Source organism: Pan paniscus, chromosome 5 (assembly GCF_029289425.2).
Source record: "Pan paniscus chromosome 5, NHGRI_mPanPan1-v2.0_pri, whole genome shotgun sequence".
NCBI lineage: Eukaryota > Metazoa > Chordata > Mammalia > Primates > Hominidae > Pan > Pan paniscus.
This window is the reverse complement of record NC_073254.2, coordinates 119,957,854-119,985,531: the sequence shown is the minus strand read 5'-3', so window position 1 is coordinate 119,985,531 and position 27,678 is coordinate 119,957,854. Positions and strand designations below refer to the sequence as shown.

General features: G+C 36.8%; 1 protein-coding gene across 6 annotated transcripts in view; it reads left to right on the top strand.

Moving 5' to 3' along the window:
- MCHR2 (melanin concentrating hormone receptor 2) overlaps window positions 1-26,894 on the top strand; it is a 76,122-nt gene extending 49,228 nt beyond the window's left edge. For all 6 annotated transcript variants that reach the window (XM_034962591.3, XM_034962592.3, XM_034962588.3 and 3 more), the window contains 3 exons: window positions 2,279-2,473; window positions 10,898-11,017; window positions 24,147-26,894. In XM_034962591.3, coding sequence (XP_034818482.1) covers window positions 2,279-2,473; window positions 10,898-11,017; window positions 24,147-24,462 — 631 coding nt within the window. In that variant the 3' untranslated portion in view covers window positions 24,463-26,894. The remainder of the gene's footprint in view (window positions 1-2,278; window positions 2,474-10,897; window positions 11,018-24,146) is intronic.
- Window positions 26,895-27,678: the final 784 nt, after the last annotated feature.

Sequence of the window (27,678 nt, the reverse complement as noted above, 5' to 3'; positions counted from 1 at the left end):
AAAATATTAAAAATGTTTGCCTTCAAATGAAAGCTACCTAGACTTTCATTAGTGGCTACTCATAAATAAATTCTCTAAAACATCAAGAGTCAGTAAGTATGACCCAAAATTTGCAATTGATTCATTCATTTATTAAAAAAATATTTATTGAGCATGAACCATATGCCAGAGATTGTCGGACACAGGGGATACAGTGGCCTTAAACTAATAGTCAAGGCTCCTGCCCTCATGGGGCTTTCATTCTAGTGGTGTAGACAGACATTAAGTGAAGAGTCCCACAAGTAATTGTATATTTCCACATAGCGATAATACACTAGGAGGGAAAAGTAGAGTCTCCTATAATCTTCTTTTATAGTCATGGACCCTCCTATAGAATGGGTGGTCAGAGAAGTCTTCCCTAAGAGGGAGACAGTTAAATAGGGACTTGAAGGAAGAGCAAGAAGAAGCAGAGGCAGATCCTGCCAGGCAGGTAGAGCAGCAAGTGCCTAACCTTGAAAGGGGAAGAGCTTGAGGAAGTCAAGAGAGAGACTGGCACAGGCTCCAACTTGAGCAGCAGGCAGAACCAGGTGGGAAAAAAGACCTGTGGATCATGGGAGGAATTCTGAAAATTGATGGAAAACCACTGAAAGGTTTTCAGCTGGGGAGGGATGCTATCAGAGAAGATTCCTTAATTGCTTGATCCCATGACTTCGTCATCCTATAATTCCAGTAAAAATGATGGCTGGGCTGCTATGCAGTCACTACGTCATCCACTTCCGCAGCAGGGAGAAAAGAGGCCCTTCCCTCGTTAGCCATGCGGAATGCATGTGCAGTGTGCAGAGAATGGGTAGCTGAGGAGCCCTGGCCAGAAACCACTCTCTGCAACCAAAGGCCCCTTAACTGAATGCAAATGTCCTGCTTCTGGTGCAAAATTGAAAGCGCAAGAGGACAGGAAATTTGTTATTTTTGTGAGTCTTCATTAAGTAGCTTTGCAAAAACTTGGAGAAAATTAAGTGACCATAAAAACCATTTTTTACATTTGTTTAATTTCTACTAATACTATCCTCCACCACCCCCAGCTCCCAGCAAAGCTGTGCTTTTTCAAATAGCCTTCCTTCTGAATCTGAGCTTGTTTTTCATTCTCAGCTTTCATTTTTCTCTGAAAAATTCTTGGATTTGCTGGAGGACCAAATACATTTGATATGTCAGAATTTCAAGTTTGATTAATGATTACCCCTTTTTTCCTGGCCCTAAAATGAAAAGAGAAAAAATAAAGAAAAATGCCTCCCCATGAAATTAGCCTATTTCTTCCCTCTGGCTTCTAGCCTAAGTTCCTTAAGGAATTTGGATTGTCTATACTAGCCACACTTGTTAATCCTCACTGTGACTTCTGTGAGCTGAAACTCCATGAGCCTGGTGACTTAAGTATAAAGCCATCGGGGCAAAATGTTTGTTCTATGTGCCTGAACCCCTTCCTGCTGAGGGATTCTCTTAACCCCATATTTTCTTCCTTCCTGCCTCTATGTCAGTAAATGTTGCTGGGAAAAGGGTCATTTCCTCCTGCAGGAAATCCCTGTTCAGAGACAAAGTTTTCCAGAGTCTCGTTTATAGGAAAAGCCTCTTTGTAAAGAAAGAGTTTGCACTGCAGAATTTTACCATTATCAATGTATTCATAGAAGGAACAACTATTTCAGTGAGTGGTTTATTCAGACTTGCAGGGTCAAGAATTGTTTTCTCTACAGATACCAGGCAGCTCTTAAAAAATATAACTTTCATGTCCTTTGTAGGGACATGGATGAAATTGGAAATCATCATTCTCAGTAAACTATCGCAAGGACAAAAAACCAAACACCACATGTTCTCACTCATAGATGGGAATTGAACAATGAGAACACATGGACACAGGAAGGGGAACATCACACTCTGGGGACTGTTGTGGGGTGGGGGGAGGGGGGAGGGATAGCATTAGGAGATATACCTAATGCTAAATGACGAGTTAATGGGTGCAGCACACCAGCATGGCACATGTATACATATGTAACTAACCTGCACATTGTGCACATGTACCCTAAAACTTAAAGTATAATAATAATAAAAATAAATAAATAAAAATTAAATAATAAATAAATAAATAAAAATTAAAATATATATATATACATATAACTTTCTTTTGCCCTGATAGAGGTGTGCTTCAGAAAGGAAAATAATGCTAATAATTTACTCTCATCATGAACCTTTCATCCTTGGAGCTCAGTGCTTTTATTGATTGTTCCAAAACTCTTCCTGACTGCCTTTGCAGGTACTTTGCCCTCGTCCAACCATTTCGACTGACACGTTGGAGAACAAGGTACAAGACCATCCGGATCAATTTGGGCCTTTGGGCAGCTTCCTTTATCCTGGCATTGCCTGTCTGGGTCTACTCAAAGGTCATCAAATTTAAAGACGGTGTTGAGAGTTGTGCTTTTGATTTGACATCCCCTGACGATGTACTCTGGTAAGTTGTGAAAACTTAAGAAAAATGAGTTGAATTAAGTTGTGAAGAACTTCATTCTCCTTGTCAACATGTGAGCAGCCTCAAAGAGTATCCTTATGGATCCTCTTCTCGCCAGTATCTCCACTTAGGTTTCTCCACACATACAATCAAGGTGATAGTTTGATTTTTAAGGAGAGGGTAACCTTTAGAAAAAGATTTTGAATTCAATCATGTAACCTCAGTGGACACAAATATATTTAAACATGGATTTTAAAGATTCATAGCAGCCAGACGCAGTGGGAATGCAGCAATCAAGGGAGGTAAGGAATTTCCAGAGTCACTCAGACTCCACCTCATCAGTATGCAGTTGCAGTTTGCTTGAATTATGTCCCCTATAAAGACATGTTCAAGTCCTACACCAGCTCCCCATACCTGTGAATGTGATCTTATTTGGAAATAGGGTTTTTTCAGATGTAATCAAGCTAAGTTAAGGTCATGCTGGATTAGGGTGGGCCCAATGACTATTGTCCTGATAAGGAGAAGCAGATTTTAAGAAACACAGAGACACACAGAAAAGAGAATACAGGTGAAGACAGAGGCGGAGATTGGAGTGATATGTCTGTAAGCCAAGGAACACCAAGGATTGCCAGAAACCAGCAGAGAGGGTAGGAGGGGGCATAGAGCAGATTCTCCTTCAGAGCCTCTGAAGAACCAAATTTGCCAGCACCTTGATTTCAGATGTCTAGCTTTCAGAGCTGTGAGAGAATAAATTTCTATTGTTTTAAGCTATCCAGTTTGTGCTAATTTCTTATAGCAGTCCTAGGAAACTAATGCAACTACCATAGCCGTTTTATACATTTTAATTTAAAAAGAAATTAAAAGTCTTCAATTTGAAATTTGAACACAGAATTGGAGTTCATGATTAAATTATTTGAGCAACTACCAATGACCAATAACTGTGTTAGATATTTTTACATATGCTATCTCAAGTCAGTCTGGCAGATTACTTTCTCTTACTCCATCACTTGTCAAATAGATAAGTCATTTCTGCATTATGTGGACACAGCCAAAGAAAGATGGCGGTAAAGGACCTGCAAATCCGCTAATCCAGTAAAAAAAAAAAAAAAAAATTCATATGCTTGCATGTCTTGTTCAGTTCAGTTTAGTATAACAAAGTACTATAGACTAGGTGGCTTGTAAACAATAGAAATTTATTTTTCACAGTTCTAGAAGCTGGAAATCCAAGATGAAAGTGCCAGCATGATCAAGTTCTGATGACAGCCCTCTTCCAGGTTGCAGTCTGCCAACTTCTCATTTTATCCTTATGTGGCAAAAGAGAGAGACAGGAAGCAAGCTCTCTTGTGTCTCTTCTTATAAGTACACTATTCCCATTCATGAAGGTGCCACTCTCATGACTTAATTACTTCCCAAAGACCCTACTTCCTCATACCATTATATTTGGGGTTAGGTTTTCAACATAGCAATTTTGAGGGAACACAAACATTTGGGACATAACAGTGCAACGTAGATAGGACTGCACTTCCAGTTCCAAAATGGCAGCATAGAAGCAAGCTGACTGAATGCCCCCGCTCCCAGAGCCCTCAGAAAATCAAAGACAAATATACAGCACCAAGGTTATCATTAGCAATATCCCAGAACTCCAGAACTCCAAAACTCAAATATGTGGATGAGATGGTTCCTCAGGATTCAGAGAAGTGAAAAAAAAAAAAAGCCTCCAAGCCAACTGTAACAGAATCAGACTTCCACATCCATGACACCCCTCTCCCCCATTCTGCCTGACACCAAACACATGAAAAACTTCCCCCCAACTCACAGTTTCTACATTGAAAAAAACGAGATCAAGGTAGACAACCAGCTTTCCCACCACCTTGGGTTCCCTGACAAAATACCTGTCTCTGCCTTAACCTATGGGAAGTATCATAAGTGCTGGAAGGGAGAAATATCCCTGAGAACAGGCAGAGACAAAGTAGGGAGGTGGGACAGTTGCTCTGTAACTCAGCCAAAGGAGACATTAAATCAGAGTGGCTATATAGCACCACATTCCAGGAGGTACATTCAGCAGGTCCCCTGGACAAACCCCTAGCCAGGCTTCCCACACCTCTGGGATATCTCCTTTGGGACTTCCCCAATTCAGGACAGCCAGTGACTGATGGGTCACTAGAGCCACAGCAAGCCTGGGCTTAAGGCACCACCTAGAGCCAAAAGGAGACAGCAACCTAGCGATAAAGACTCTCTAAGCAAATACAGGAAATAAAAACCAAAACAAGTCAGACAGAGAAGACTGGAATAAATAGCAAATCCTCAATGCAAAGACATAGATGTACATCCATAAGAAGCAACAGCAAACAGTGAACCATCAGGGAACCAGTAACTGACCCTAATGAGACAGCAATATGTGAGCTCTCTGGCCAATAATTCAAAATAGTAGTTTTTAGGAAACTCAGTGATCTCAAGATAACACACAAAAGCAATTCAGAAATATATCAGAGAAATTTAACAAAGAGATTGAAATAATTTTAAAAATTAAAAAAAATCTTGGAACTGAGAAATACACTTGCTAAACTGAAAAAGTTACTAAAAATTCTCAACAGCAGAACGGGTCAAGCAAAGGAAAGAATTAGTGAGCTCAAAGACAGGCTATTTGAAAATACACAGTCAGAAAAAGGAATGAAAAGAAATGAAGACTGTATACAAGATATAGAAAAAATTACTTCAAAAGACCAAATCTAAGACTTATCGGTGTTCAAGAGGGAGTTGAGCAAGAGCAAGGAGTAGAAAGCTTATTCAAAGAAATAATAACAGAAAATTTCCCCAAATTGAGAAAGATGTAAATATCCAGATATGGGAAGATCAGAGAACACCAAACAAAATCAACCCCAAAAAGACTGTACCCCAAGGCATATAATAAACTCTCAAAAGTCAAAGACAAAGATAGAACTCTAAAATCAGTAAGAGAAAAGAAGCAAATAACGTATAAAGGAGCTCTAATTCATCTGGAAATGGACTTCTTACTAGAGACCATACAGGCCAAGAGGGAGTGAAATGGCATTTTCAAACTGAAAAAAAAAAAAACCTGCCATCCAAGATATTGCATCCAGCAAATTATCCTTCAACTGTGAAGAAGAGATAAAGTGTTTTCCAGACAAGCAGAAGTTGAAGGAATTTACCACCACCAGATCTGTCTTACAAGAAATGCTAAAGGGAGTTCTTCTGTTGGAAAGAAAAAAAAAAAAACACTAATGTGCAAAAAGAAAATACTTGAAGGTATGAAACCCCTGGATAAAATTAAATACATTAACAAGCCCAGAATACTCTAATACTGTAATTATGGTGTATAATCCACTCATAATTCTAGCATGAAGCCCAAAAGACAAATCTATCAAAAATGGTAACAGCTATAGCAACCTGTTAAGAGACAGATAATATGGAAATATGTAAACTGAGACAACTAAAAGTTAAAATGTAGGGGAATGGAGTTAAAATGTAGATTTTTTTCCACTTTTTTCTTTGATGTAAGATAAATTATCATCTCTTTAGAATAACTTGTTATATATATTTTTTGTCAGCATCATTGCAACCACATCACAAAAATCCATAATAGATTTTAAAAATAAAAAGGAATGAACTAAGACATTCCGCCAGAGAAATTCACTTTTCCACAAAGGAAGATAGTAAGAAAAGAAGAAAGGAAGACAAAAGTTACAAAACCAGAAAACAAGCAACAAGATGGCAGTAGTAAGTCCTTGCTTATCAATAATAATACTGAATGTAAAGGGTCTCAATTTTCCAATTAAAAGGCAGCAAGAGGCTTGATAAAGAAACAAGACTTAACTATATGCAGCCTACAAGAAACCCACTTCACCTATAAAGACACACATAGACTGAGAGTGAAGGGATGGGAAAACACATTCCATACAACTGGAGGTCAAAAAGAGCAAGAGTAGCTATATTTAGATAAAATAGACTACAAATCAATGACTGTAAAAGAAGACAAAGAAGTTCACTATATAATGATAAAGGAGTCAATTCAGCAAAAGGATATAACAATTTTAAGTATCTCTGCACCCAACATTGGGGCTCCCAAATATATAGAGCAAACACTAATAGATCTGCAGGGAGAGAGAGGGCTGCAATGCAATAATAGTAAGAGATTTTAACACACCATTCTCTGTTATCGACAGATCATCCAGACAGAAAATCAACAAAGAAACGGCAGAATTAAACTACACACTAGACCTAATAGGCCTGACATTTACAGAACATTTCACCCAACTGTTGCAGAATGCAAATTCTTTTCAACAGCATATAGAACATTCCCCCAGAATAATCCTATCAGGCCACAAGACACATCTAATCAAATTCAAAAAAGTAGAAGTTATAGCAAGTATCTTTGATCACAATGGACTAAAACTAGAAATCAATAACAAGAGCAACCTTGGAAACTACACAAATATATGTAAATTAAACAACATGCTCCTGAATGATTAGTGGGTCAATGAAGACATCAAGAAAGAAATTTAAACATTTTTGAAACAAACAAAAGTTGAAATACAACATACCAAAATCTATGGGATATAGCAGAAGCAGTACTAACAAGGAATTTTATAGTTATAAATGCCTATATCAAAAAAGTAGAAAGACTTAAAATAAACAACCCACGAATGTACCTCAAAGAATTAGAAAGGCAAGAACAAACCAAACCCAAAATTAGTAGCAGGAAATAAATAATGAAGATTAGAGCAGAAATAAATAAAATTGAGACTAAAAAAACTACAGACGATCAACAAAATGAAAAGTTGGCTTTTCAAAAAGATAAACAAAACCAACAAACCTTTAGTTAGACTAAGAAAAACAGAGAAGTTCCAAATAAACAAAATCAGAAACAAAAATGGAAACATAACAACTGAAACCTCAGAAATACAGAGTCATTAGAAACTGTAATGAATCACTAAAAGCCAACAAACTGGGAAATATAGAGGAAATAAATAAATTCCTGGACACAAAGAGCCTGCCAAGATTGAACCATGAAGAAATAAACAGCCTCAACACAGCAATAGCGAATAAGGAGACTGACGCTGTAACAAAAAGTCTTTCATCAAAGGAAAGTCCAGGACCTGCTGACTTCATTGCTGAATTCTACCAAACACTTAAATAATTAATACCAATTCTCTTCAAACTTCAAAAAAAAAAAATGAAGAGGAAGGAATACTTCGAAACTCATTCTACAAAGCCAGCGTTACTCTGATACCAAAACTACCCAGAGACACACAAGAAAACAAAACTACAGACCAATATTACTGATGAGCATAGATGCAAAAATCCTTAACAAAATACTAGCAAACAGAATTCAACAACACATTAAAAAGATCGTATATCATGAGCAAGTAGAACTCATCCAAGGAATGTGAGGATGGTTCACCATACACAAATCAATAAATTTGATACATCACATTAACAGCACCAAGAACAAAAACCATATGATTATTTCAATAAATGCCAAAACATCATTCAATAAAATTCAGTATCCCTTTCTGATAAAACCCTCATCAAACTGGTTATAAAAGGAACATACCTCAAAATAACAAAGGGCATACATGACATACTTACAGCTAATTTTGCACTGAATGGGGAAAAATTGAAGGCCTTTTCTCTAAGATCTGCAACAAGACAAGTATACCCACTTTCACCACTTTTATTCAATGTAATATCAGAAATCCTAGCCAGAGCAATTAGGCAAGAGAAAGAAATAATGGGCATTCAAATTGGAAAGGAAAAAGCCAAATAGCCTTGTTCACAGATGGCATGATATTATGTTTAGAAAAACTTAAAACTCACCAAAAAACTATTAAAACTGATAAATGAATTCAGTAAAGTCACAGGATACAAAATGAATGTATAAAAATCAATAGCATTTACATATGCAGTAATAAACAATCTGACAAAGAAATCAGAAATGCAGTGGCCTTCAAAATAGCTACCAAGAATATAAAATACCTAGTATTCAATTCAACAAAAGAAGTGATATATCTATACAAGGAAAACTATAAAACTCTGATTAAAAAAATACACATGTACATAAATACCTGATGCAAGAAATAGGACACAAAAAAGGATATTCTGTGTTGATTAATTGGAAGAATTACTATTGTTAAAATGACACTACTACCCAAAGCAATGTACAGATTCAATGCAATCTCTCTCAAAATACCAATAACAGTTTTCGCAGAAACAGGACAAAAAATTCTAAAATTTATATGGAACCACAAAAGACCCTGAATAGCTAAAGAAATCCTGAGGTAAAGAACAAAGCTAGAGGCATCATGCTACCTGACTTCAAAATTTACTAGAAAGCTATAGTAACCAAAGCAGCATGGTACTGGCATAAAAAGACACATTGACCAATGGAACAGAATAGAGTACCCAGATATAAATCCACACATTTATAGCCAACTCATCTTCATCAAAGGAGCCAAGAATGGGGAAAGGAAAGTCTCTTCAATAAATTGTGCTGGGAAAACTGGAAAACTACATGCAGAAGAATGAAACTAGACCCATACCTCTCACCATACACAAAAATCAAACCGAAATGAATTAAATACTTAAATCTAAGACTTGAACCTATGAAAACTACAAGAAGAAAACATAGGGAAATGCTCCAGGACATTGGTCTGGGCAAAGACTTTTCATACAAGACCTCAAAAGCACAGGCAACCTAAGCAAAAGTGGATAAATAGGATTACCTCAAACTAAAAAGCTTCTGCACAGCAAAGAAAACAATCAACAAAATGAAGAGACAACCCACAGAATGGAAGAAAATATTTGCAAACCATCCATCTGACAAGTGATTAAAAACCAGAATATATCAGGAGCTCAAACAACTCAATGCAAAAAAACCCAAATAATCCAATGTAAAAAATGGGCAAAAATCTGAACAGACATTTCTCAAAATAAGACATATAAATGGCCAATGGGTAAATAAAAAGTGCTCAGTATCACTAACCATCAGAGAAATGCAAATCAAAACCACAAGGAGATATCATCTCACCCCAATTAAAGTAGCTTTTACCAAAAAAACAGGCAATAATGGATGCTGACAAGGATGTGAACAAAGGGGAACCTTTATACATTGTCGGTGGGAATACATATTATTACAGTCACTATAAATGCTCTTCGAAAAACTAAAAATAGAACTACCATATGATCCAACAATTCCACTACTGGGTTTATATCCAAAAGAAACAATATTAATATACCAAAGAGATATCTGAACTACCATGTTTATTGCTGTACTGTTCACAATAACCAAAATATGTAATTAATCTAAATGCCTATCAATAGGTGAATGGAAAAAGAAAGTATAATATATATACACAATAGAATATCATTCATCCATAAAAAACAACGAAATCCTGTCATTTGTAGCAACATGAATAGAAATGAAGGCTATTATGTTAAGTGAAACGAGCCAAGTACAGAAAGACAAATATCACATCTTCTCACTTATATGTGGGAGCTAAAAAAGTGAATCACATAAAGATAGTAGATTGGTGGTTACCAGAGGCCAGGAAAGGTAGAGGAAGTGGGTAAAGAAGAAAAGATAATTAAGTGGATACAAAGATACACTTTAATAAAAGAAATAAGACCTAGCGTTTGGTGAATCAGTAGGATGACTATACTTTAAAATATCCTATTGTACATTTCAAAATAGCTAGAAGAGAATAATTTGAATGTTTCTAGCATTTTTAAAAAGGCAAATATTTAAGGTGATGGATATCCCAAGTACACTGATTTGAATTTTACAAATTATATGAATGTATTAAACTATCACATATACTCTGAAATGATATACATCTATTATGCATCAGCGAAAATTGTTTAAAAGAAACATAGATAATATTGTTTATTCATTACTTCTCCCACCATCATTGGCTATCCTGGGCTCAAATTTTACCTCTGCCAGTTACTTCTTGGGTAATCTTGGGCAAGCCACTTGACTCCTCTGTGCCTCAGTTTCTTCTTCTGTAATATAAGGGCACTAATGTCATCATACTCATGGGGTTTCACAGATTCAATGAGTAAAGATATACAAAATGCTTAGAACAGTGCCTACTATATAATAAATGTTACATACTGTTGCCTGTCATTATTAAACACTGAAGATTGGTAATAGGTAGCCCCACCTATTCTACACTCATTACAGTTGGGTTTGGCTAGAAAAAAGACAAGCATTGTTGTTAGTGAACAACGAAGATCAGGGCTTCTCTACAATAAAGCAACCAAAGATCTTGAGCTTTTCCACAAGGACTTTCATCCTGGACCCTGAAAAATGAAAGAATTATGCCTCGGAAACTGCAAAAGCCAATTCCTAATCCAATTAATGTAATGGTGTTGTTCTCTCTCTCTCCTCTCTGTCTCATTTTACAGGTATACACTTTATTTGACGATAACAACTTTTTTTTTCCCTCTACCCTTGATTTTGGTGTGCTATATTTTAATTTTATGCTATACTTGGGAGATGTATCAACAGAATAAGGATGCCAGATGGTAAGTGTTTGCCTTGTTTATTTGTTAAAAGAACAATTTAGATAGCCTAAGACATCTACAATAGAAACTTAGGCAACAGTGACTTGAAACATACCACATTTAGACATGTGGACATTGATATATGTCTATAGAAAAAATTTTTGGAAAATAAGACATGTACTAAATAAACTGCTTAAGAATCTCTCAGTGATGAGTGTTGAAATCACAGATGTAATGGTTTCATTAAAATGCATACGGAACTTAAGATTCTATTTAAAGAATAATTTTATATTTGTTATTAAGTTATTTAACTGTTTTCATTGCACATTTTGCAGAGTTGCATGCATATGTAAATATCTTAGATGTTATGTGCAACCTTTTAATTTTTGTGTTTCAATTTTTTTAATTTAAAGGAGAAAAGTCTCACTAATATTTGAATTTTAAAGGAAGGGTTTTATTAATATTAAAAGATTAATTAGGAGCAAATGAAACCAAAGAGTTAACCTAAAGTCAATAAACTTGAGAAGGACCTTTGAAGATACTTGTCTCTAAAGCTGCATAAATAAATCTAAATTATTTTCACCTTGAGATTGTGTATTCCACAATCTACTTGTTCAAATGAATAAGTCAGTAATTATATAACCTGTTGGTTAAAAACACACTTACATTTATTAAACATTATATTTTAAATATATTTTTGTGTTTCTTATGAAAAGGCAAGTTTGCTGGGTTTCCCTGCACACTACAAATTTACAAATTTTACAAACTTTTTGTTTAAAAAAATGTGAGCAACTTAACCACCATTCCTCAAAATTTGTGGCAAACCCTTGAACCAAAGGTTTGTAAGTAGTCTGTTGGCTCACAACATTTTTTTCCCACTTAGTTTCTTGGAATTCTTTGAAAGTCTTGCACTAGTAAAGTGTGGTCCATTTGGGAAGAAAAAGGAAGTAGCCACAGTTACAGAAAAAAAAATTAGCTTATAAATGTATCCCAGGGAGCTGAGTTGGTGAGAAGGTTAAAATGAAATCATATGGAATATTAAAGATACCAACAGCTAGAGAGAATGCTTGAGCCTTTTTTAAACAGTTCTCCAAATCAGATCATTTTGCTCCTGACTCTTTTCTCAGAAATGCTAAGAGGATCTTATGAAACAAATCTCATACACATCAAAATGCAAAAAATTAGAGGAATGATAGTGCCTACTCTGATAAATTGCAGGGGAATCAAATGATTTTTAGCTTCCATGCTTTTAAAATTATTCCCAAGTTTTATTCATCTGTTACCCCCATGTCCCAGGGAAATTTCCATTAAATGCCTAAATATGACATAACATGATTAAATATGGGAATTTTAAAATATGTTTTATTTTAAAATAATTTGCATTTCTAAAAAAGTGGATAGTAGAGATATAGTACAGATAGTACAGAGATAGTATAGAGGGTTCCCAAATACCCCTCACTCAGTTTTCCCATTGTTAACATCTTACATTACCTAGGATATTTGTCAAAACAAAGAAAATTGCAGTACATTACTGTTAACTAAATTCCATTCTTTACTGGACTTCACTAATTTTTCCATTAAAGTCCTAAATCTGTTCCAGATTCAATCCAGAATAGCACATTGGATTTAGTTATCATGTCTTCCCAGTGTCCTCTGATCTGTGAGTTTCTCACTCTTTCCTTACTTTTCATGACCTTCATAGTCTTGAGCACTGGCCAGGTATCCTGTAGAACATTCCCAATATGAGTTCGCCTGATATTATATCATGATTAGACTGTACTTACATGTTTTTATTTAAAAAAATCAACTCTTCTAATCACAGTATATCAGGGGTCACATGATAGCCATGTTACATCACTGTTGATACTAGCCTTGATTACCTGGTTAAGGTGGTGTTTGCTAGGTTTCTCCACCATGAAACTACTATTTATCCCTTTCACTATTCTATTCTTTGGAAATGAGTCACTAACATAGCCTACCTTCAAAGGGGAAGCAGGAAGATGGGAATTAAGCTCCATCTCCTGAAAGGGGAGTATCTATGTAAGAATCCCTATATTATTTGGAATGCTTCTGTAAAAAAGGTCTGGCTCTTCTCTCCTCATTTTATTCAATATTATTTATATTACTATAGACTGATATGTTTCTTTCATACATTGAGTCATAATTTAATGCTTTGTTATTTATTTGGTCTCTCAAAATGTTCCAGCTTTGAACCTTACATGACAGGAGAGAGTGGCATAACATATTTAAACACTGAAGGAAAAAAACTTATACCCTAGAATAGTATATCCAGCAAAAATACTCTTCAAACATGAAGGAGAAATAACGACTTTCCCAGATGAACTAAAGCTGAGGAATTTCATCAACACTAGACCTGTCTTACAAGAAATCCTAAAGGGAGTACTTCAATCAGAAGTAAAAGGACATGGAGGGAAGAGCCAAGATGGCCGAATAGGAACAGCTCCGGTCTACAGCTCCTAGCATGAGCGACGCAGAAGTCGGGTGATTTCTGCATTTCCATCTGAGGTACCAGGTCCATCTCACTAGGGAGTGCCAGACAGTGGGCACAGGACAGTGGATGCAGTGCACCGTGCGCGAACCAAAGCAGGGTGAGGCATTGCCTCACTCGGGAAGCACAAGGGGTCAGGGAGTTCCCTTTCCTAGTCAAAGAAAGGGGTGACAGATGGCACCTGGAAAATCGGGTCACTCTCACCCTAATACTGCACTTTTCCGACAGGCTTAGGAGACGGCACACCAGGAGATTATATCCTGCACATGGCTCAGGGGGTCCTACGCCCACAGAGTCTCGCTAATTGCTAGCACAGCAGTCTGAGACCAAACTGCAAGGCAGCAGCGAGGGTGGGGGAGGGTTGCCCACCATTGCCCAGGCTTTCTTAGGTAAACAAAGCAGCCTGGAAGCTCGAACTGGGTGGAGCCCACCACAGCTCAAGGAGGCCTGCCTGCCACTGTAGGCTCCACCTCTGGGGGCAGGGCACAGACAAACAAAAAGACAGCAGTAACCTCTGCAGACTTAAATGTCCCTGTCTGACAGCTTTGAAGACAGCAGTGGTTCTCCCAGCACGCAGCTGGAGATCTGAGAACAGGCACACTGGCTCCTCAAATGGGTCCCTGACCCCTGACCCCCGAGCAGCCTAACTGGGAGGCACCCCCCAATAGGGGCAGACTGACACCTCACATGGCCAGGTACTCCTCTGAGGCAAAACTTCCAGGGGAACAATCAGACAGCAGCATTCGCGGTTCACGAAAATCCAGTGTTCTGCAGCCACCGCTGCTGGTACCCATGCAAACAGGGTCTGGAGTGGACCTCTAGCAAACTCCAACAGACCTGCAGCTGAGGGTCCTGTCTGTTAGAAGGAAAACTAACAAACAGGACATCCACACCAAAAACCCATCTGTACATCACCATCATCAAAGACCAAAAGTAGATAAAACCACAAAGATGGGGAAAAAACAGAGCAGAAAAACTGGAAACTCTAAAAAGCAGAGCGCCTCTCCTCCACCAAAGGAACACATCTCCTCACCAGCAATGGAACAAAGCTGGACGGAGAATGAATTTGATGAGAGAAGAAGGCTTCAGATGATCAAACTACTCTGAGCTACAGGAGGAAATTCAAAACAAAGGGAAAGAAGTTAAAAACTTTGAAAAAAAATTTAGACGAATGTATAACTAGAATAACCAATACAGAGAAGTGCTTAAAGGAGCCGATGGAGCTGAGAGCCAAGGCTCAAAAACTACGTGAAGAATGCAGAAGCCTCAGGAGCTGATGGCGATCGACTGGAAGAAAGGGTATCAGTGACAGAAGATGAAATGAATGAAATGAAGCGAAAGGGAAGTTTAGAGAAAAAAGAATAAAAAGAAACGAACAAAGCCTCCAAGAAATATGGGACTATGTGAAAAGACCAAATCTACGTCTGATTGGTGTACCTGAAAGTGACAGGGAGAATGGAACCAAGTCGGAAAACACTCTGCAGGTTATTATCCAGGAGAACTTCCCCAATCTAGCGAGGGAGGCCAACATTCAGATTCAGAAAATACAGAGAAGGCCACAAAGATACTCCTTGAGAAGAGCAACTCCAAGACACATAATTGTCAGATTCACTAAAGTTGACATGAAGGAAAAAATGTTAAGGGCAGCCAGAGAGAAAGGTCAGGTTACCCGCAAAGGGAAGCCCATCAGACTAACAGTGGATCTCTCAACAGAAACTCTACAAGCCAGAAGAGAGTGGGGGCCAATATTCAACATTCTTAAAGAAAAGAATTTTCAACCCAGAATTTCATATCCAGCCAAACTAAGCTTCATAAGTGAAGGAGAAATAAAATCCTTTACAGACAAGCAAATGCTGAGAGATTTTGTCACCACCAGGCCTGCCCTAAAAGAGCTCCTGAAGGAAGCACTAAACATGAAAAGGAACAACTGGTACCGGCCACTGCAAAATCATGCCAAATTGTAAAGACCATCGAGGCTAGGAAGAAACTGCATCAACTAATGAGCAAAATAACCAGCTAACATCATAATGACAGGATCAAATTCACATGTAACAACATTAACTTTAAATGTAAATGGACTAAATGCTCCAATTAAAAGACACAGACTGGCAAATTGGATAAAGAGTCAAGACGCATCAGTGTGCTGTATTCAGGAAACCCATCTCACGTGCAGAGACACACATAGGCTCAAAATAAAAGGATGGAGGAAGATCTACCAAGCAAATGGAAAACAAAAAAAGGCAGGGGTTGCAATCCTAGTCTCTGATAAAACAGACTTTAAACCAACAAAGATCAGAAGAGACAAAGAAGGCCATTACATAATGGTAAAGGGATCAATTCAACAGGAAGAGCTAACTATCCTAAATATATATGCACCCAATACAGGAGCACCCAGATTCATAAAGCAAGTCCTGAGTGACCTACAAAGAGACTTAGACTCCCACACAATAATAATGGGAGACTTTAACACCCCACTGTCAACATTAGACAGATCAACGAGACAGAAAGTTAACAAGGATACCCAGGAATTGAACTCAGGTCTGCACCAAGCAGACCTAATAGACATCTACAGAACTCTCCACCCCAAATCAACAGAATATACATTTTTTTCAGCACCACACCACACCTATTCCAAAATTGACCACATACTTGGAAGTGAAGCTCTCCTCAGCAAATGTAAAAGATCAGAAATTATAACAAACTGTCTCTCAGACCACAGTGCAATCAAACTAGAACTCAGGATTAAGAAACTCACTCAAAACTGCTCAACTACATGGAAACTGAACAACCTGCTCCTGAATGACTACTGGGTATATAACGAAATGAAGGCAGAAATAAAGATGTTCTTTGAAACCAATGAGATCAAAGACACAACATACCAGAATCTCTGGGACACATTCAAAGCAGTGTGTAGAGGGAAATTTATAGCACTAAATGCCCACAAGAGAAAGCAGGAAAGATCCAAAATTGACACCCTAACATCACAATTAAAAGAAGTAGAAAACCAAGAGCAAACACATTCAAAAGCTAGCAGAAGGCAAGAAATAACTAAAATCAGAGCAGAACTGAAGGAAATAGAGACACAAAAAACCCTTCAAAGAATTAATGAATCCAGGAGCTGGTTTTTTGAAAGGATCAACAAAATTGATAGACCGCTAGCAAGACTAATAAAGAAGAAAAGAGAGAAGAATCAAATAGAGGCAATAAAAAGTGATAAAGGGGATATCACCACTGATCCCACAGAAATACAAACTACCATCAGAGAATACTACAATCACCTCTACGCAAATAAACTAAAAAATCTAGAAGAAATGGATAAATTCCTCGACACATACAACCTCCCAAGACTAAACCAGGAAGAAGTTGAATCTCGGAATAAACCAATAACAGGCTCTGAAATTGTGGCAATAATCAATAGCTTACCAACCAAAAAGAGTCCAGGACCAGATGGATTCACAGCCGAATTCTACCAGAGGTACAAGGAGGAACTGGTACCATTCCTTCTGAAACTATTCCAATCAATAGAAAAAGAGGGAATCCTCCCTAACTCATTTTATGAGGCCAGCATCATCCTGATACCAAAGCCAGGCAGAGACACAACCAAAAAAGAGAATTTTAGACCAATATCCTTGATGAACATTGATGCAAAAATCCTCAATAAAATACCAGCAAACTGAATCCAGCAGCACATCAAAAAGCTTATCCACCATGATCAAGTGGGCTTCATCCCTGGGATGCAAGGCTGGTTCAATATATGCAAATCCATAAAGGTAATCCAGCATATAAACAGAACCGAAGACAAAAACCACACGATTATCTCAATAGATGCAGAAAAGGCCTTTGAGAAAATTCAACAACACTTCATGCTAAAAACTCTCAATAAATTAGGTATTGATGGGACGTATCTCAAAATCATAAGAGCTATCTATGACAAACCCGCAGCCAATATCATACTGAATGGGCAAAAACTGGAAGCATTCCCTTTGAAAACTGGCACAAGACATGGATGCCCTCTCTCACCACTCCTATTCAACATAGTGTTGGAAGTTCTGGCCAGGGCAATGAGGCAGGAGAAGGAAATAAAGGGTATTCAATTAGGAAAAGAGGAAGTCAAATTGTCCCTGTTTGCAGATGACATGATTGTATATCTAGAAAACCCCATTGTCTCAGCCCAAAATCTCCTTAAGCTGATAAGCAACTTCAGCAAAGTCTCAGGATACAAAATCAATGTACAAAAATCACAAGCATTCTTATATACCAATAACAGACAAACAGAGAGCCAAATCATGAGTGAACTCCCATTCATAATTGCTTCAAAGAGAATAAAATACCTAGGAATCCAACTTACAAGGGACGTGAAGGACCTCTTCAAGGAGAGCTACAAACCACTGCTCAGTGAAATAAAAGAGGATACAAAGAAATGGAAGAACATTCCATGCTCATGGGTAGGAAGAATCAATATCATAAAAATGGCCATACTGCCCAAGGTAATTTATAGATTCAATGCCATTCCCATCAAGCTACCAATGACCTTCTTCACAGAATTGGAAAAAAACTATTTTAAAGTTCATATGGAACCAAAAAAGAGCCCACATTGCCAAGTCAATCCTAAGCCAAAAGAACAAAGCTGGAGGCATCACGCTACCTGACTTCAAACAATACTACAAGGCTACAGTAACCAAAACAGCATGGTACTGGTACCAAAACAGAGATATAGATCAATGGAATAGAACAGAGCCCTCAGAAATAATGCTGCATATCTACAACTATCTGATCTTTGACAAACCTGAGAAAAACAAGCAATGGGGAAAGGATTCCCTATTTAATAAATGGTGCTGGGAAAACTGGCTAGCCATATGTAGAAAGCTGAAACTGGATCCCTTCCTTACACCTTATACAAAAGTTAATTCAAGATGGATTAAAGACTTAACGTTAGACCTAAAACCATAAAAGCCCTAGAAGAAAACCTAGGCATTACCATTCAGGACATAGGCATGGGCAAGGACTTCATGTCTAAAACACCAAAAGCAATGGCAACAAAAGCCAAAATTGACAAATGGAGTCTAATTAAACTAAAGAGCTTCTGCACAGCAAAAGAAACTACCATCAGAGTGAACAGGCAACCTACAAAATGGGAGAAAATTTTCGCAACCTACTCATCTGACAAAGGGCTGATATCCAGACTCTACAATGAACTCAAACAGATTTACAAGAAAAAAACAAACAACCCCATCAAAAAGTGGGCGAAGGACATGAACAGACACTTCTCAAAAGAAGACATTTATGCAGCCAAAAAAACACATGAAAAAATGCTCACCATCACTGGGCCTCAGACAAATGCAAATCAAAACCACAATGAGATACCATCTCACACCAGTTACAATGGCCATCATTAAAAAGTCAGGAAACAACAGGTGCTAGAGAGGATGTGCAGAAATAGGAACACTTTTACACTGTTGGTGGGACTGTAAACTAGTTCAACCATTGTGGAAGTCAGTGTGGCGATTCCTCAGGGATCTACAACTAGAAATACTATTTGACCCAGCCATCCCATTACTGGGTATATACCCAAAGGACTATAAATCATGCTGCTATAAAGACACACGCACACGTATGTTTATTGCGGCACTATTCACAGTAGCAAAGACTTGGAACCAACCCAAATGTCCAACAATGATAGACTGGATTAAGAAAATGTGGCACATATACACCATGGAATACTATGCAGCCATAAAAAATGATGAGTTCATGTCCTTTATAGGGACATGGATGAAATTGGAAATCATCATTCTCAGTAAACTGTCGCAAGGACAAAAAACCAAACACCATATGTTCTCACTCATAGGTGGGAATTGAACAATGAGAACACATGGACACAGGAAGGGGAACATCACACTCTGGGGACTGTTTTGGGGTGGGGGGAGGGGGAAGGGATAGCATTAGGAGATATACCTAATGCTAAATGATGAGATAATGGGTGCAGCACACCAGCATGGCACATGTATACATATGTAACTAACCTGCACATTGTGCACATGTACCCTAAAACTTAAAGTATAATAATAATAAAATAAAAAATAAAATAAAATAACAAAAAAACCCAAAAATAATAGCTACAACAACTTTTCAAGACAGATAATACAATAAGATATACACTGAAACAACAAAAAGTTAAAAATTGGGGGACAAAGTTAAGGTGTAGAGTTTTTACTAGTTTTCTTTTTGCTTGTTTGTTTATGCAAACAGTGTTAAGTTGTTATCAGGTTAAAATAATGCCTTATAACATAGTATTTGTAAGACTTATGGCAACCTCAAATCAGAAAACATACAATGGATAGACAAAAAATAAAAAGCAATAAACTAAATCCTATTACCAGAGAAAATCACCTTCACTAGAGGAAGACAGGAAGGAAAGAAAGAAGGAAGAGAACGCAAAACAACCAGAAAACAAATTTTAAAATGGCAGGAGTAAGTCCTTGCTTATCAATAACAACATTGAATATAAATGGACTAAACTCTTCAATCAAAAGACAAAGACTGGCTGACTGAATGAAAAAACAAGACCTGTTGATCTATTGCCTTCAAGAAACACACTTCAACTATAAAGACACACATAGACTGAAAAAAAAGGAATGGAAAAACATACACCATACCAATGGAAACCAAAAAAAGCAGGAGTAGTCATATCAGACAAAATAGATTTCAATTAGAAAACTATAACAAAAGACAAAGAAGATCACCATATAATGATAAAAAGGGGTCAATTTAGCAAGAGGATATAACAATTTAAAATATATATTCACCCAACACTGGAGTATCCAGATATATAAAGCAAATATTATTAGAATTAAAGAGAGAGATAGGCCCCAATATAATAGTAGCTGGAAACTTCAATAACTTACTTTCAGCATTGAACAAATCTTCCAGCCAGAAAATTGACAAAGAAACACTGCACTTAATGTGCACTGTAGACCAAATGGATCTAATATATATTTACAGGACATCTCATCCAATGGCAGCAGAATATACATTATTTTCCTTAGCACATGGATCATTCTCAAGGATAGAACATATGTTAGGTCACAAAACAAGTCTTTAAAAATTCAAATAATTGAAATAATACCAAACATCTTCTCTGACCACAATAGAATAAAACTGTAAATCAATAAGAGGAATTTTGGAAACTATACAAACACATGGAAATTACAAAATATGCTCCTGAATGACCAGTGGGTCAATGAAGAAATTAAGGAAGTTGAAAAATTTCTTGAAACAAATGATAATGGAAACACAACATACCAAAACCTATGGGATACAGCAAAAGCAGTACTAAATGGGAAGTTTATAGCTGTAAGTGCCTACATCAAAAAAGATGAAAAATGTCAAATAAACAGTCTAATAATGTACCTTAAAGAACTAGAAAAGCAAGAGCAAACCAAACCCAAAATTAGTAGAAGAAAAGAAACAATAAAGATCACAGCAGAAATGAATGAGATTAAAATGAAGAAAACAATAGAAGAGATCCGTGAAACAAAAATCTGATTTTTTTTAAAGTTAAACAAAATTGACAAACTTTTAGCCAGACTAACTGAGAAAAAGACAGAAGATCTAAATAAATAAATTCAGAAATGGAAAGTAGACCTTACAACTGATACTGCAGAAATTCAAAGGATCATTAGTGGCTACCATGAGCAACTGTATGCCATTAAATTGGAAAATCTAGAAGAAATGGACAAATTCCTATACATATATAACCTACCAAGATTGAACCAGGAAGAAATCCAAAATCTGAATGACCACTAACAAGTAACAAGATCAAAGCCATAATTAAAAGTCTCCCAAGAAACAAAAACCCAGGACCCAATGGCTTCATTGAATCCTGCTAAACATTTAAAGAGCTAATACAAATTCTACTCAAATTACTCTGAAATATAGAAGAGCAGGGAATAATTCCAAACTCATTGTACAACACCAGTATTACTGTGATACCAAAATCAGACAAAGACACAACAAAAAAGAAAACTACAGGCAAATCTCTCTGATGAATATTCATGCAAAAATTCACAACAAAATATTAGCAAACCAAATTCAATGATATATTAGAAATCTCATTCATCATAACCAAGTGGGATTTATCCCAGGGGTGCCAGGATGATTCAACATATGTAAATTAATCAATGTAATACATCATATCAACAGAATGATCATTTAAATGATCAACATATGATCATTTAAATTCAATATAATAAATAGAAATATCAAATGCTGAAAAAGCATCTGATAAAATTCAACATCTCTTTATGATAAAAACCTTAAAAAAACTAGTTATAGGAGGAACATACCTCAACATAATAAAAGCCATATATGACAGACCCCCAGCTAGCATCATACTGAATGGGGAAAAAACTAAAAGACTTCCCTCTAAGATTTGGAACATGACAAGGATGCCCACTTTCACCACTGTTATTCAACATAGTACTGAGGTCCTAGCTAGAGCAATCAGACAAAAGAAAGAAATAAAGGACATCTGAATTGGAAAGGAATAAGCCAAATTATCCTTGTTTACAGATGACATGATTTTATATTTGGAAAACTCTAAAGACTCCACACACAAAAAAAACTATTAGAACTGATAAATTCGGTAAAGTTTCAGGATACAAAATCAACATACAAAAATCAGTAGCATTTCCATATGCCAACAGTCAACAATCTGAAAAAGAAATAAAAAAGTAAGACCACTGATAATAGCCACAAATAAAATTAAATACCTAAAAACTTAACAAAGAAGTGAAAGATCTCTATAATGAAAACTATAAAACACTGATGAAAGAAATTGAAGAGGACACCAAAAAATGGAAAGATATTCCACATTCATTGTTTGGAAAAATCAGTATTGTTAAAATGTTCATACTACCCAAAGCAATCTACGGATTCAAAGCAATGTCTATCAAAATACCAATGATATTCTTCACAGAAGTAGAAAAAAAAAATCTTAAAATTTATATGGAACCACAAAAGACCCAGAATCGCCAAATATATCCTGAGCAAAAAGAATAAAACTAGAGGAATCACATTACCTTACTTCAAATAATACTACAGATCTATGGTAACCAAAACAGCCTGGTACTGGCATAATAACAGAGACATAGACCAATGAAACAGAATAGAAAACCCAGAAACAAATTCACACACCTACAATGAATTCATTTTTAACAAAGGTGCCAAGAACATATACACTGGGGAAAAGACAGCCTCTTCAATAAATGATGCTGGTAAAATTGGATGTCCATATGCAGAAGAATGAAACTAGAGCCCCATTTCTCATTATATACAAAAATCAAATCAAAGTGGATTAAAGACTTAAATCTAAGACTTCAAACTATGAAACTTCTACCAGAAAATATTGGAGAAAATCTCCAGGACATTGGTCTGGGCAAAATTTCTTACTCCACAGGCACAGGCAACCAAAGCAAAAAATGGACAAATAGGTCCGGGCGCGGTGGCTCACGCCTATAATCCCAGCACTTTGGGAGGCCAAGGCGGGCGGATCGCGAGGTTAGGAGATCAAGACCATCCTGGCTAACACGGTGAAACCCTGTCTCTTACTAAAAATACAAAAAATTAGCTGGGCGTGGTGGCGGGTGCCTGTAGTCCCAGCTACTCGGGAGGCTGAGGCAGGAGAATGGCGTGAACCCAGGAGGCGGAGCTGGCAGTGAGCCGAGATCGTGCCACTGCACTCCAGTCTGGGCGACACAGCGAGACTCCGTCTCAAAAAAAAAAAAAAAAAAAAAGGACAAATGGGATCGCATCAAGTTGAAAAGCTTGGCTATATAAATTGCCAAGATTTAGAATCAACCTAAGTGTCCATCAACAGATCAATAGATAAAAATAATGTGATATGTGTACACAATGGAGTACTATTCAGCCATAAAACAGAATGAGATACTGTCATTTGCAAGAACATGGATGGAACCGAAAGTCACTATGTTAAGTGAAATAAACCAGGCACAGAAAGACAAACATCACATGTTCTCACACATTTGTGGGATCTAAAAATCAAAACAATTTTACTCATGGACATAGAGAGTAGAAAGATGGTTACCAGAGGCTGGAAAGGGTAGTAGGGGCCTGAGGGTGAGGAGAGGATGGTTAATGGGTATTAAAAAATAGTTCAAAAGAATGAATAAGGCCTAGCATTTGATAGCACAACAAGGTGACTATAGTCAATAATAATTGTACTTTTAAAAATAACTAAAAGAGTATAATTGGATTGTTCGTAATACAAAGTATAAATGCTTCAAGGGATGGATACCCAATTCTTCATGATGTGATTATTACACATTGCATGCCTGTATCAAAACATCTCATTTACCCCATAAATATATACACCTACTATGTACCCACAAAAAATTAAAAAAATTAACAACAACAAAAAAATGTTCCAGCTTTGGAAACTTTGGAAAGTTTTCAACAAGAATAAAAAAGAATATATCACAATGCACCGAGTAAGTAGGAATATAATAATGAGCTTCATATTTCACTGCAAAGCCATTATGAACTGTCCAAAAGGTTCTAGGAACACATTGCCCCATAATTTCTATGGTTGTTTATACCCTGTCTATCTGAATGTTTCCTCTGCAGCTGCAATCCCAGTGTACCAAAACAGAGAGTGATGAAGTTGACAAAGATGGTGCTGGTGCTGGTGGTAGTCTTTATCCTGAGTGCTGCCCCCTATCATGTGATACAACTGGTGAACTTACAGATGGAACAGCCCACACTGGCCTTCTATGTGGGTTATTACCTCTCCATCTGTCTCAGCTATGCCAGCAGCAGCATTAACCCTTTTCTCTACATCCTGCTGAGTGGAAATTTCCAGAAACGTCTGCCTCAAATCCAAAGAAGAGTGACTGAGAAGGAAATCAACAATATGGGAAACACTCTGAAATCACACTTTTAGGAAAGTACATGGATCACCATGAGTCTAGACATGATTGTCTATCTTACTGGTATTATTAGAAAGGGCAGGTGTACCGATATGTTTATGCCCATTCTTCTTGTGTACTTGTGACTCTTAGCAGCATGGAAGAGAAGTGTAACCATGCAAATACAATGAGCTTAATATGCTAACTTTAGCAAGATGTAAAATGTTGATCTCTATTGTGGGTAGGGAATGGGATAGTCTGAGATACCCAGGCTTCATGATGGTGTATATTATTTCAGCATATTATAAACTAGTCACTAATGAAAATGGCCATCCATGACCATTGACTCAAAACTCACCAAGGAACCTGACCTTGCCCTCCACACTGTGGCCTCACTGTAACAGTTTCCTCAAGGTTCCTAGGAGGGTATCACCTTAGAGTGAAGTCTGAAATTTGGCTATTTTTTATCTATAAAAAATGTCAGTTTTATATGGTCCAATACTAATACCCTCAACAACTAAGCCCCACCTTTTAGAATAAGTTACCATTTATTGCACACATGCAATGTGTAAGATTACATGTAACAAACCTGTGAAATAAGTATTATTACCTTTGTTTGCTAAGGCTCAGAAAGGAGAAATGATAGGCCTAATGCTGCAACAGCTATCTAAGAGCTGAGCTAACATTCAGCTCTGCCTGTTTCTTTTCTACTGCACGACCTTGACAACCTTTACTTATCACACTGGAGAACCCAGTAACTTGGAGTTTCTTTTGCTTTCTCCTGTAGCCCTACAAGAGGAGAACTAAAGTCTGATAGAAATGAGTTGATGTTTTAAGCATCGTTTTAGATTACCTTTGTTCTCACACCTGCTAACTGTAGAAACTGGCATCTGCACTTTAATAATAATACTTTACTTCTGGACTTTAAGCATAATTAAGAAACATTCCTGGCCGGGTGCAGTGGCTCACGCCTGTAATCCCAGCACTTTGGGAGGTGGAGGCAGGTGGATCACAAGGTCAGAAGTTCAAGACCAGTCTGGCCAACATAGTGAGACCCTGTCTACTAAAAATACAAAAAGATTAGCGGAGCATGGTGGCGCGTGCCTGTAGTCCCAGCTACTCAGGAGGCTGAGGCAGGAGAATTGCTTGAACCCAGGAGGTGGAGGTTACAGTAAGCCGAGATCACGCCACTGCACTCCAGCTTGGGCAACAGAGTGAGACGTCATCTCAAAAAACAAACAAACAAACAAAACAAAACAAAACAAAAAAACAAGAAACATTCCCTTTTGGTTACAGTATACATGTTTGTTCTAAGGTACAAAAAGTAATTAGCCCTTAAATTTTCATAGGTATTCATTATATCTATCTTTTCCTCTTTAGACTTATATATAGTTAGGAAAGGAAACAATGCATTTAATGCCTGGGTTCTACACTAAGACAAATATTGTTATTTTTGCTTGTGGATAAAGTCTGTAAACCCACCTTCTTCATCTAAATACATTAAATTTGTTTTCTCCGTAAACATCTGAAACCAATTTTCAACCAGCCCCTTCTAGAAAAAGAGTTAACCATTTTTATATCTGATCTCCATTTTTATATTTCAATTGTGTTTGGATAAACTTGTATTTGAATCAACCCAGATGTGATTTTTTAACCCTATTTATTTTACTCTAGAATTTTTAGGCACCATTTCAGAACTGGATAGTATCTAAATGCATATCTGGATGAATGGTTCTGTAAACCACATGAGAACTACACACTGAGACAGGTAGCATCTGAAACATTTTATTTCCATAGCTGAGGTCTAGAGACCTACATATGCAGCTGGATGCTCCTATAAAACGTCAATAAGAAGCTGTGTCATGGCCACAGTTTCAGGGGTCTTCATTCTCACTTTTCTAAGATGCAACAGTCCGGGCTCAGTGAATAATATTGACTTCTGAAGACCCAGCACAATGGGTCAGAAACATCTTATTATGTGATAATTGAAGAGCAATTGCTTACTTTCATTGTTTTTTTAATACAGAAAAATATTATGATTTTAAAGACTTAGCTTTAAACCACAGACCTTTTTCTAGTAGCAGTCCCAATAGTCCTCAAATAATTGGCCAATAAATTATTTTAAATTATATTTACTAAGAGTTGTAAGGAGCTTTATTTAGCATTTAATCAAAGTAGAAAATAAAAAGGGTGACTAATAAATTTATTTTTGTCCCTTTACATAGCGTTTCTATGCATAAGAATATTTATATGCAGATTTACAGAGGTGATTTGATAGAGATTCTTTGTGTGTTTTCTATGTTTGGCCATGATATGTATACATGTTTACTTTCAAATGAAGTTAATAATGATACTTGGGTATTTGTCACTCAGTCAAATAATAATCGTATCCTTATTCTATTCTTATTCAATTCTAGGTGCCTCATTTAAACTTTGATCTCAATTAATAAAAATGAATGAGTAAAAATTGCTTAGGTATTAATTTACCTCAGGCTTGTAGCTTCTACTTTTAAGATTTTCTATAAGGGATTTTATATTCTCTTAATAGAAATAGCTTCTCCTCAACAAAGAGCAAATGTTTCTGAATTAGTAAAATGTATCTTAAATATGGCCAGTAGTTTGAAGGCACTCATTATCATACCAAATTGTCGGAAACCTAGATTCTTGTATTATGTCTCAGAAATTACTGCTTTTTGTGGGTTATAATGTCACAGGGTCATGGAACATTGAATCTGAAACATACTTTAGAGACTGTCAAGTGTTAAAGATGAGAAAAATGAGCCACAAATAAACCAAATTATTTTTAACACAGTTCATTGTGGGTCCAGAGACCCACACCTAAAAAGCAGCTAGAAACCAGCCCTGAGTCCTTTCTACCAAACCATAGTCCCTCCCTTGTGGAACACTGATACAGTTGCTAATAGCTATAACAAATACTTAAAAGTTTACTGAGTAAATCAAGATTGTATAATTATGCTCTAAAAGTTGTCAAATTTTAAAGAAATACCTGACTCAGAATTTACTTGGATTTCTTGTCAGAATGGCAGACATTAATTATCCATTCTCTTCACAGAGCTCTATGGAATCAGCCCAAAGCAAAATAGAGAAATTAACAATATTTTCTTTTACTGCCCCCGATTTTTTGTTGACAGCTCTCTACACCAATAATTTAGTTCATTCTACAAAACGCCTCCTCTCTCACCTAAAGTTAGGAACAGCGCTACACTTCCTACAGTTACAATTCCTTTATG